General features: G+C 42.9%; 1 protein-coding gene across 4 annotated transcripts in view; it reads left to right on the top strand.

Moving 5' to 3' along the window:
- Positions 1 to 12,907, top strand: part of unc5a (unc-5 netrin receptor A) — a 153,870-nt gene that overhangs the window by 97,028 nt on the left and 43,935 nt on the right. For all 4 annotated transcript variants that reach the window (XM_040015380.1, XM_040015381.1, XM_040015382.1 and 1 more), the window contains exons 3-5: positions 7,603 to 7,746; positions 9,389 to 9,492; positions 10,738 to 10,918. In XM_040015380.1, coding sequence (XP_039871314.1) covers positions 7,603 to 7,746; positions 9,389 to 9,492; positions 10,738 to 10,918 — 429 coding nt within the window. The remainder of the gene's footprint in view (positions 1 to 7,602; positions 7,747 to 9,388; positions 9,493 to 10,737; positions 10,919 to 12,907) is intronic.

Raw genomic sequence — 12,907 nt, 5'->3', positions numbered from 1 at the left:
CTTCTGTGACAAGTCAAAATATGGCTGTCAAAAGTGACAGCCATGACACAGAAAGGAAAATATTGCATCATCAGTAGCTCAGTTACTAGCATGCTAAGAAAACTTCACAGTTTAACCAAACGTCAGTCTGTTCTCTATTAAAACACTTTTAGTAAATGAAGGTTGTGAAATACATGAAATTTCTTTGTAACTAATTAGCCATACACTCATGTTGCCTTTGCTAATTAACCATGTGAAGCTGTGGTTAATCCTTGGTTAAAGCTTTTCAGTCTGATGAAAGCCATCGTGTTTAAAGGTCCTTCAGATAAAGAGTGACCTGGAAGTACATCAAAGTAATGGAGGTTATTTTATTCGTAATCCAATCATTTGCTAAAATCTTTTTTTTTTCTCTTTTGTTTTTTTTAACAAAAAAATTTAAAAAAATGTTATGACTTGAACCGTGGACTTGCAAAATCATTAAACTACCGTAGTTATCCGGAAATATTATCCTCATAAATGAAGGTAACCTTCAGATAACAATTATTATTATTTGTATTATATTACCTGTCTTTCATCCTGCGTCCTGTACTCTTCCCCCTCTGCTGTCAGATTTCCACCTGAGTCTCCTTGGAGTGGCATTGCACTCAACCTGGCCGGATTGATTGGAGCACTACCTGCTTGCCTGTTTGTCAGCCATGAATAATCTGTAACGACATTCAGAGCATCGGCAGAGGCCTTGCAGCATGCATTCATTGTGAAAAATGGACAGCTCAATCAAAAGAAGCTCTTGAAAAGCTGGTCATAACCGGAGGCAGAGCCTTGACCCAGAACACTGTCCCACTGACTTGAGTCGCAACCTCACCAACATCCCTGAATGGAAGGTCCTAGTGTATTCCTTGTGAACCAAGCTCCCCGCTTCCTTATCCCCTCCCCCAGCTGTTCCCGTCTGTCCTGCTCTTTAATAGAATCATGCTTTATTCGGAAGGCCACGTTATCCTTGTCAGGAGAGGCACGCTTATGGCGCCACCTGCCATTTTAAGCTCTCGTCGTCACCTAATGTGGCCCACTCATCACTGGGCTGCTTTACATGATAATGGAAGTTTGAAGACTGGATAAGGCAGTTGTGCCCTTGGTTCAGTGACATGGGGTTGCAGCTGTAAATACTGTATAGGTTGGTAGGTGACTGTGCTTTTGGATTGATTTTGACAGGCTGTTTAGTGAGCTCCAAAGTTGTCTTTTTTGCCAGCCTAGCTTGATGTCTGGACTTCTTTCATGTAGGAGAGGTAAATTGGCTGGCGGAAGAGCACATTGTTGGTTTTGTAAAAGGAAGCTTTGGACACTTGTGGTGCCGTTGATGACACTGATGCCATTTGGTACAAAGAAGAACCACAGGAGGAAATAAAACCCTTAGAGTATGGCTTTGACCGGTTGCCGGGATGTGCAGACAGTGCATTCTTAAAAGCGTTCATCTGTGGTGCCTCCCATCAACCATTGTGAACTCTCTCCCTTGAAATGGTGCATTCCCCTGATGTAGAGTCACCCAACCCTAATCCTCCTATATCCACTGATGAATCCCACCCACACACACTGTAGGGATGCTGCCTAATTGAATTTCCTTGGTCACAATGAGCGCCCACTCAGGACCTGCAAGTTCCAGTCCTTGCCTTTGATAAGCAAATGACCCCTATGGAATTGAGGTCAGAGACTGCGAAAACAAGAGTGAGGGAGAGAAAAATAAAGTCCTGCACTCAGACAAGCCCAATATCGACTCACCCGGGATTGAGTCCAATGATGTTTACCCTGTGTGTGTTGAGCCCCTGTTGGCTCAGGGGGAGATTCATCCTACCTACACACACACGCAGAGAAAGATGTCTGTGCTCTCACAGTGTGACCCCGTCCCTTTTGTTCATCGTTACACTCCTTGCACATTTGAATGGAGTGCATGTGTAAATAATCTTGTCTTCATTGCAGATTAAAATAAAAACACAATACAGTAATTCTGGATGTGGCCTGTGTGCGTGTCTGTGTGTATGTGTGCCAGTGGATCTAGTAATAGCTTGTATTGTACTCTGTTGCCTGAAGACTCCATCATACAATAGTAAGGTCAGTTTATTCATGAACTGAACCACTCTGCATTTGCTTTGGTCTTTTTTTTATTTCTTCCATTTCATTTTTTTTTTTTTAAATTCAGGCCTTCTCAAGGCAGAGCCATGTGTGTTTTTTGTTTGGGGTTGGGGGTTTTTGTTTGCTTTATTTGTCTCCGAGCCCGAGCCCGTGGCCTTGATACTTTTCCCAATCCTCCTTTTTGGATAAAAGCATCCTCTCTCTCTCTCCCACTCTCTGCTTTACACAAAAATTGTTGATTACCATAATTGTTTGTGTTCAGGTAAACGAAATCACGGGGAAATAAGGATGCAATTTTCTTTGGGAAATTGGATAATTTTCAAAATCCAATTTGTCTCCTCATATTTTTATGTTTAAGTTTGATTTGGGCACTAAAATCTCTTCAAACACCGCTAACTGTCTGTTTGAGGCTTGAGTTAATACTGTGCACCTTCAACAGCTCAGAAGCAGCAGCAGCAGTATGATTTGCTGACTTTTTCCCCCTCTGGGTTTTGCCTCACTGGGAGCATTACATTGCCCTATTAAATTATTTTAAATTGAGTTTGTAAGCACCCTGTGTGTGCGACTCTGCTAAAAAGGGCACAGTACTCTTCCCTGCATGTATTTCAGGTAAATCTACAAATGTACAAATGATTATTTTACAGTTGTTATGTGTTTAAATTTGAATTTAAATAATTACCAAGGAACAACACCTTGCTATCAAAGATGCTCTGATTGGGTTGGTTTAGCCTTTAAGAATTCAAGTTTGCTAAAATTAATGTTAGAATTTATTCAGGTGGCACAAGTCGGTCTGTTTTCAGGATCACTTGACAAAAATCCAAGCAGGATGTTGTTATTTAGGCTTTCTAAGAACAAGCTAGACTTCTGGTAGACCAGGCTCCATTTGCACGCCTTAAAAAAATGCAGCTCATCATGCAGAAAATATCTTGTGAGTCGTTTAAAGTAGTACAAGTAGTGAAACGATTTGTGAATGCATCAAGCAGAAGATTAGCAGAATTCAAATTTTATATGAAGCCAAAAGTTTAAGATGAAGAGCTATCTGTACTTCTTTTTTATATCTATCTATTGATCAATCGATAGAGATATAGATAAATATATCCATAAGATAGTCAAACTCGTCCCATACTTTGCAAGCATGTCTGGAGTCACTGCTGTTGTTAAGCTACCTACTGGCAACCACGTGGAACTCACGAATCCCCCCTTTCTGACAGTATGTGTTTCGATCGTTACTAGTGAACATCCATGGAAATAAAGCACGTTGAAGTCGGATGAGTCTTTATGACGATACACCCTGTATATGTTAGTGCACCTTTCTACTACTGGGTCGGACCCCCTTTTGCCTTTAGCACTGCCTTAATTCTTCGTGGCATAGATTCACCAAGATGCTGGATTTGTCAGCTGTGAATCTCCCAAAGGTGCTCTATTGACATGGAGGTGTGGAGGCCGTTGCAGTACAGTGATCTCATTGTCATGTTCAAGAAACCAGTTTGAGATGATTTGAGCATTGTGACAGCTTTGTGCGTTACCCTGCTGGAAGCAGTCATCAAAAAATGTGTACACTGTGGTCATAAAGGCACGGACATGATCAGCAACAGTACTCGGGTAGGCTGCGGTGTTTAAACAATGCTCAGTTGGCGCTAAGGGGCCCAAAGTGTGCCAAGAAATGGTCCCCAGAACAATTACTCCACAAGTGCAAACCTGAAACTCAATACAAGGCAGGATGGATCCGTGTATTGATGTTATGAGAAATTCTGTCCCTGCCAACTCATCGGATCACACAATGCTTTTCCAGTTTTGGTGACCCTGTGTGAACTACAGACTCTGTTTCCTGTTCTTAGCTAACAGGAGCGGACCCCAGTGTGGTCTTCAGCTGCTGTAGCCCATCTGCTTCAAGGTTCAACATGGTGTGGATTCATATGCTCTTCTGCATGTTTTGGTTGTAACAAGTGGTTGTCTTAGTTACTGTTAGCTTCTTATAACCTTGTGTGGCCGTTCTCCTCCAACCAATAAGATATCATTTCTGTAAATCTTTGCAGGGAAAATCCCAGTAGATTCCTAAATGCAATGAGTTGCTGCCATGTGACTGGCTGATAACAAGCATTTGAACAGGTACACCTAATGATGTGCCCAGTGAGTGCATATGCTTTTTCTTTGTTTCTGCAGCTTTAAAGCTTGTCAGGCGGGTAGTTGTTGTGAAAAGTGATATTAATTACCACAGGAGAGGACTCCACTGCTGGTGGCATTTGTGTTCATGTTTTATTTTTCTGTTTTTCCCAGTCCAATTTATTCCAATGCAGTGTTACAATAGTGAAGTGTACTTTCCAGAAATTGTATTCAAATGTGGCCTAGTAAGTTATCCCACTGCTCTACAAAAATGTAGAAAGGATCCAGCACTGGATTCACACTGTGTCAATCACATAATCACCCTTTAAATTTTTCTCACTTATTTCACTGAGGTTTGGGATGTGAGCTCATTTAGAAAATGGGCTGCAGATCAAACCAAAGGCTGCAGGAATCGTGCCATGTTTTAATTATCATTTAACAGAAATGTTAAGTGCACACTTTCAGGCAAGGAAGTGTAAATTTCCTCTTTTCCGTTCCTAACACCTTGAAGGCGGCGAGCATACTATTATAAATCAATATTAATGTAATTGAGTCATAAATGTGGCGGTGCTCCACTTTCAGAAGGACAGCTTTCTAGGAATCAATGATGTAGTTTCTCCGTCAGTCGTCTCTGAGTCATTTTCATAAAGTTTTGTTTTACTCATAGCTGTGTTGATGGAGCAGACTTTGGGGAAAACAACAGTAAATAGCAGCCTGTCCGATCGTTATAAACTGCTGTAAAATTACAGACGCGTTTTGTCCTCAAAGTGATGAGATTATTTTGTCCTACTTATTAATTGGAGTGAAATTGGACAGAGTGACTCACAGCAGTGTTACTGGAAGGTGTCAGACACAGAAAGCAGGTAATTATGGAGACAGGAAAAGATAAGGAAACAGAATGCAATTACCCTGGCAAGCAGAGCTTCAAATTGCTCTTCTTAGGATTTCTCACCTCAGGTTGCTATTGTTCATGCTTTGCATCTCCATACTGATCTTTATTCCTTTCACCCCCTAGCTCAAAGAAGGAGGAAGGTTTGCATTAATCAAACGAATTGCTACTGTAATTTGAGCCATACCGAGCACTGAATATCACTTTATACCAAATTTCAAATTCATGTATTTAAATATATTTTTCTAGCTTGCGCGCATAAACTGCTTGCTGTGAGCTCAGTGTAAGTCAGGACGATCAGATGTTTCTGTACAGATTCCTCAAAATAAACGTTCGTTTAATGTTCAGGTTTTAGTGCATGCTTTACATTAATTTTTTTCCCCCAGTTTTTGCTCTGCAGCAGGTACTCACCCATATATAATGTGCGTTTCATAGATTTTATTACTTACATGCACAAAAGAACAAGTACACACTTGCTGTGTACACCAGCAAAAATAAAATGTGCAACTTCTCCCTCTCAAAGCGCTTTCTGGCATACAAGATAGAATTTGCACATTACTGCAAAAGTAAATATACATCCAATAAGAAGCGCTGCTCTCCTGAGTTTGACATTTCATTCAGTACTGTGCTTAATTTTTTTTTTCTTTGGAATCTATAAGATGTAGCTGCTGAAATAAGCATAATCCTTAAGTGATGTATGTAAAGTTAAAGCTACAGCTGTTGCGTACACGTGTACGTGTTTAAGAGGAAAAGCCAAATTTCCCCATGCCGCTTATTTGCAGAAGGAAGGAAGGTTTCTTATGCTCCATTTGTTCATGCTCTGCAGTGCCCATTTTGTTACTTTAGCCATTTCTTTAGCTTTTAGGTGCTCTCTCAGCCTGCGCCGAACACTCTTGCTGCACACACGGAGAACAAACACACATACTTAATAGAGGTAGTGGACCTTCAGAAAGACAACGAGAAAGAATAAACGAGGATTTCTCAATCCAGTCTCATGTTGGAATTGAGTCTAACTTTTTTTGACAGTCTCTGGCAGGCTTTGTAAAAAGGCAGAGTAAACATAAGAGGATCACTTTCTCTACTTTTTAAATTAACTGCGAGCGAGCATGTTGGTGAAATGTTGCACACAGCACGAGGTGTTGTTGATGCTCGGAGTGGTGCTTCGGGGCTGGATTCACTGCACATGGACTCACATTTACTGTGATCACATATAGCAAAAAATCCGCCGCATTTAGACACTAATACATGGCGGTCTGCCAGTGACCCTCACAGCTACTTATCACTCTGTGGCCTCCGGCGGTGGAGCCCGTCCTCCTCCTCTCGCCGACAGCTCGTGTCATCATTGGGCCAGCCTGGGCTCGTGCAGTCATGTGCAGTACGCCTCAAATTATTTAGCAAAAAAAAAATCCCAATTTATGCTTTGCTGGTTTGCTCGGATACTCTTTGCTGTGAAGTTGTGATGGCGTAATGGAGCGCTCCTCACTTCAGTCAGGTTCAGTCTGGAGCTGGAAATGATTGTCACCGACAAATCAAGAGTATGTCAGAGTGCTTTTGTGTGAATGGAAGTTAGAAAGTGGCTTTCCATTGAAATCTGAATATAGTGCACTTTGTATGCGGCTCCTGTTAGTCTCCAGGATGTGTCCTCTGCGACTCTAAAATGTGTTCGTATGAACGCCTCTCTCCAAAAGACAACAAAGAGAACAGATAAGATGGGGTGGGAGGGAGAAAGCTGGAAGCTCAAGGAAAACACGGCAGTCTCTTTATCAGGGCGAAGACAAAGTAAGGCACATGGTAGGGATCAAGGTCGCAGCTCAATATATAAGAAATACCCATGGATTACAAGTCCCAAGTAGAAGGTCAAAAGAAAATGAAATGAAAGATTGCTTCTCAAATATAAGAAAAAAGAAAAGATACGACTCTAACAACGCTGTGTTGTTTGGACGGTTTAGCGGGTTGGATTTTGTCCCAATTTTTCTTTGTTTAAAGAAGGCTTCTGTTTACATTCCTCTAGAAAAGCAATAAAGCCACTTTTGCCCCGTGTTCCAGCGGCGTCACTTATATCAACACGGTTGTGGGGAAATGCTGAACTCGTCCTTCCTCCTGGATTTAATAATAGAGACGTGGATTATGTTGAGTATTTTTGTTTGTCGAGTGCTTGTTTAGCACTTCCTTGTTCCTTCCTAACTGTTGCTGTATTCATGCCCTCCAAATTACACCAAGGATAGCTGTGAGGCTCTCTTCTCATTTTCCGCAGTTAACAAGCACTCTGTTTATATATGATTATAGCTCTCTGCTTGTTTATTCTTCCTCTCCTTTTTTACTTGCTAGTTTAGTTCAAGGTACAAAATGCACTTAAGGTATCAGTTCAGCTCATTAGTTTCTGTTTTTGTTCTTTTTTTATTTTTTTCCTTTGAGAAGTATTTCTGGCCTCTTAGCTCGTTGCTGCTGTCAAAGCCGGGCTTGTCCCGTGTCTAACATTTTGACTCTTCTGGGTTTTTGCTCTCCAGCGCTGCCAGTCATGCAGGTGACAATCGAAATAACCAGGCAGCAGGTGGAGAAGATCTTCGGACTTGATGAGTACTGGTGTCAGTGTGTCGCCTGGAGCACCACCGGAACCCAGAAGAGCCAGAAAGCATACATCAGGATTGCTTGTGAGTGCACTGTCAAATGAGCACTGCATCATTACAAATCCAAAGCCTGCTGCCTAACAAGGTGCTTGTGTATTGCATGTCGGCATGTAATAAGAGAATATTGTGTTTTCACCTTGGGTGGTTGGGAGGGGGAGACTAACTTTCATTTAACAATTAGCCCAGAGAACATTATGATCTGTTGCACCACAGTGCACTACTGTGATTACAATTTAGTTAAATCATCTTCCTGTGATGATACTTGTGAGAAGAAAACATCCAACCCCGACAGGAAGAACCCCAGAATAATGTATCTGCTCGAGGAAGGTCTTAAAAAAGAAAAGGGTGAAGCTCTAAATTTGAGTATTCATGAGCATATTTTCTGCTGGATACAGTATATCAGAAATGATCCCTATGAAAGTAACTGAAATAAAAACAGATTTGAAATTTATTGCTGTGCAGCAATCATAAATCTGTCTGGGGAACGCAGACACATCCCTCGCCGCAGCCTCAGAAGCTTTATTAGAAGAAGCCATTTTACATTTGAGTATTTTAAAACATTCCGCCTATTAATTCCCACATAAATATGTATTATTCCAGACAGAGCCAAACACGGCACCGTCTCCAAACCACCAGACGTTTTGAAAACACACATTCATTATCCATCCGTGTGTGAGAGCTCAGCAAAGTCAGTTAGATGTAAGATAAGGACACGCACATGCTTGAATAACGATGCATAACCAGGCGATCGCATCGGCGAGGTTCCCACGCACGCGCATGTTCGCTCGCGTAGGTTCGAGCCTTCCAACACTGTTACATCTCAAGTCTCCTCCAGTCCAAATTTATCAGCTTTAATTAAATCGAATGTCGTCAGTTTCTCCCTGCCTCTCTTAATGTTTTCTCTCAGTGTGATTGGTCGGGACAGGCTCAACATCTGTTTAAAGGAATTCTCACAGCTGCACCCTCAGCCTCTTACAACACAATAACACATTGCTTCGCTCAGAGTTGAAACCCGGGGTGAGCACATCAAATTTGTGCCAGTCCCGCCAGCTATCGGCGGCCTGTCTGGCTCATCTGATACAAATGGATCTACATTTATTTCCCCCGCAAGAAATGACTGCTCCCAGTTTTTACCTGTGTAATTCACAGCTGGGGCTTACAGACAAATATATACTAGGACTTTGTGCAACAGTAAGTATTCAATGAGACGTAATGTGAAGCCCCATGCAGTCAGCCAGGCTTGCAGGAGCTCTTGTCCAGGCGCCTCAGGGCTTTGTTTTCGTGTGGCTGCTCCAAGCCGTCATACAGATGGAAGCTGGAGGCTGGCGGATGCCGGGGAGAGGAGAGTGGGTGGGAGTGAGGGGTAATGCAATTGCTTTTGCTTGATGCCGGGCCCCTCTGGCAGCAGACAAGCATCTCTGAACCAGCCAGGCAGCCTGTAATAAGCAACATGGTTGGTGCCACCGATCCCAGTGTGGCTTAGGGGCCAACTAGAGTGCAACATGCTCGGCGAGGCCACTGGCGGACATTTCAAGAGCTGCAAATTTAGACACATCACCAGGCCAAGTTATTTGCAGAGAGAAGTGTTTCTTTCAAATCTTTGCAAGCTTTCACATCCTAATTGGTTGTTTCTCTACTTCTTTTTCTTCTTTTTTTTTCCTGTAAGACCTGAGAAAGAACTTTGAGGAGGAGCCGCAGGGTAAAGAGGTGGCATTGGACCAGGAGGTGTTGCTGCGCTGCCATCCCCCCGAGGGAGTGCCACAAGCCGAGGTGAGACACGGATAGGGGAGATATTTATAGGCCCGAATCTGCCATCCATTTACCCTTTCCTCACCGAGGGGACAAAGACCGCAGAGTAGCTCAAGATCAGCTCCTTGGCATATCCCCCCATTCCACCAGGGGAACAGACAACCCTGTTCGGATAAATTACACCTCTAATTATTTGCCCTTATTGATTTATTATCTCTCTTACATCTCTGGGAAGTTGTATATCACGTCGTCTCGTCACATCACTCAGCATTGGCTTGGAGGCTTCACTCCCCATTTGGCATCTCTAAAGGCCTATGCATAATTAATGGATCTATTTGCCTCACTCTTTCCTTATCTCATTCGGTGTATCTCTCCCGCCTCTCCATGCACTGTATCTCTTGTTCTGCTCAAGTCACACTCGCTCTCTCTTTCTCTGTTTCACCGTGCCGTGCGTGTGTTTAGAGGACCAGACCAGGGCCAGCTGTTTCACCTCATTCGCTGCATCCTCCCGGTCCCAGATAGGCACTAACTGCTCTAATAACAGCACAAGAGGAGCTCAGGCCAGCCGCTCAGACAGCCCAGAGACCAGAAACCGCAGACTAGCCAATCGCAGATCGACAGCGTAGGGACAGTTTGCAGAGAAATAGGAAGGAAGGTGCCAGCCGCAGTTCAGCAGAAAAGAACATCAGAGTAGAAGTCACGACGGGGGGAAAACAGGGATGGTGCACCAGAGGAAGAAGGCCCAATTATATGCGGTATCACAACTGGCAGTAATACCAACAACAATGCTGCCGCACTGTTGCTCCTCTCGAGACAGAACAAGGTCAAGTGAGAGCAAGAAAACAAGCAAGCCAATCTGAGAGAACACCAAAAAAGAAATAACATCAGTTTTGGCTTCTTGCAAGAGGGCCCGGAAACTTACACAAAGCACGATCAGTCGTGTTCGCGGACAGCTACAGAGACGTCCAGCAGCTACAAAATAAAAGCTGCAATCTTCCCCCACAAGAAGCGAATAAATATTCAAATCAGCAGGGCGTTAAATAAATTGCATCTCAGTACCACACCAGGCCGCGTCTGGTCATCTTTTGTCTGTGTGATTGCATCAGAAAAGAAGTACCTCGCTGCTTCCCCCCTACACACATACACCCGTCGACGTAGAAGTCTCTCATCCACATCATGTCTGGCCACTGTAGAGCTGTATGGGGTGGTGGCGAGCTGCTGTCTGTCGAGTTGCAGTGAATTTTGACCGCTGAAATCTGTTTTCAGGTGGAGTGGCAGAGAAACGAGGATGTGATCGACCCAGCGAGTGACCCCAATTTTGTCATCACGCCCGACCATAATCTCGTCATCAAAAAAGCCCGGCTGGCCGACACCGGCAACTACACGTGCGTGGCCAAAAACATCGTCGCTCGCCGCAAAAGCACCTCTGCCGCGATCCTTGTCTATGGTAGGTGACGACTTCTTTCAGCAGATGTCAAAACTGTGCACAGAGACTAGTGCCGGGGTCCGGGCTCGATCGAGCTTTCAAATATACAAACGCAGAAAACGGCTCGGATGAATCCTTTTAAGCTTGCACGCCGCTTCCCTTGCCCCACATTTCCACATTAACCTTTGCATGCTGCTGCACGGAAGATGTGTGGGCGCAAGTCTCCCGTCAGCTCTTCATACTGTTACATTCAGAGTTTACAGTGTAGTTTTTTATTATTACACTGTGTTTCACATATTTGACATATGGTGACAAATTGCATACGTCAGCTCTGTTTTTCAGCAGCGCAAGAATTACACTTTCATAAATCACTACATAAAGAGAGAGTGGTGTATCTGCACTTTAATTACCACAACTTAAAATGTTACTGGCAGCCATTCTGCCAAAGCTGGCAGTCTCTGATGTCGAGGCTGCCATCTTCCTCCTCCTCTGTAGTGGATCCAGTATGAGAAGAGAAATTGAATTAACAGCAAACTGTAAATAATGACTTGGCTTGATAAGCAGACTGGCCTTTATTAAAATGCAGAGAAACAGCATATTTACTATCACAGAGGGTTCCACGGCTACTGGCACTACAAAAGTTTTGAATACATTACAGCCTGGCGTAATTCTCAGCTCCACGCGAACAGAAGATGGAAATCACGAGGGAACGATTGATGAAAACAACATTGAGAATAATAAATGGATAATGTGACACAATGCCTGACACGGGGTGTGTTTCTTTTATTTATTTTTTTTAGTTAAGGCTGCCAGAGAAAGATGATACTGTGACGCACTGTAGGGGCAGAGCAGCAGTTCTTGTTTATTATCTGACACATCAGCTCAGAAAACACAGTGCATGCCACAAATAAGAGGCACTACCTGTTCATTTTCTATATTTAAATCTTTCTTGTTTTTTGATACCTGTGTAATATTGTAATAGGAAGTTATATAGATTAGGTTTACAAATAAATTCCACAGAATGGGCAACTTGGGATGTACGGTGGGGTTTTTAAAGCCTTTGAATTTGCTGTTTGACTTTTCAACCAAAAAATGAAATGTGCCAAACATGGTAACAGCTCCATGATGGTGCCGTTGCGGTTCAAATAAAGCAATATCAAAAATAAAAGGCGGTAAATAGATAAATACTCGTAAATTAAGTAGTGAAGGATAGACGATGATGGCAATAGTGATCGCTAAACATAATCCACTGACTCATAATAATGCAAAATGAGGACTCTATTCAGTCCTGTGGAAAAACTAAGTACACCCTTAATGCTGTTATAGGGTAATTAGCAGCCAGGTGCTGCTAATCAAATGCACTTAATTAAAGGACCATCAGCAAGTGTGAGCGCCTCAATAAAAGCAGAACCTCTGACAGTTTGCTGGTCTGGAACATGCAGGTGTGTTAACACAGAGTCTTCCTGGGAGTGGACGTCCCAATAAATTCAGCCCAAGGTCAGATTGTGTAATGAGAAGAGAGAAAAACTTCTTTTTTTTAAATTCAAGAGCTACATATCAGATTCTGCAGTCAGTATAATTAAAGAAAGACTGGGTAAAAGGCTCATAAAAGTGAAAAAGAGTATGGCAGCACGACCAAACCACAAGACCTCTGCAACAATGTTCTTTAGATCAATGATGTTTGGTCATAATGCACAACACCACATATGGTGAAAAGCAAACACAGGTTATCAGCACAAATACCTCCTACCAGCTGTTGAGCACGGTGGTGGAGGGGTAATGTTTTGGACTTGCTTTACAGCCACAGGACCTGAAACCCGTGCAGTCATTGAGTCAACCAGGAACTTCTCTGTATACCAAAATAATATATACAAGCCATCTTTCTGACAGCTAAAGCTTGGCCTGAATTAGATCATGGCACGGGACAATGATCCAGAGGAGAGCTGCAAGTCTATAACATGTAGGCAAGACTGATGAAGTCGTACAGAAAACAATTATGTAAAGTTACTG

Source organism: Simochromis diagramma, unplaced genomic scaffold, assembly GCF_900408965.1.
Source record: "Simochromis diagramma unplaced genomic scaffold, fSimDia1.1 OVJJ01000685.1, whole genome shotgun sequence".
NCBI lineage: Eukaryota > Metazoa > Chordata > Actinopteri > Cichliformes > Cichlidae > Simochromis > Simochromis diagramma.
Note: the sequence above shows the minus strand (reverse complement) of the source record. Positions and strands in the feature narration are given on the sequence as shown.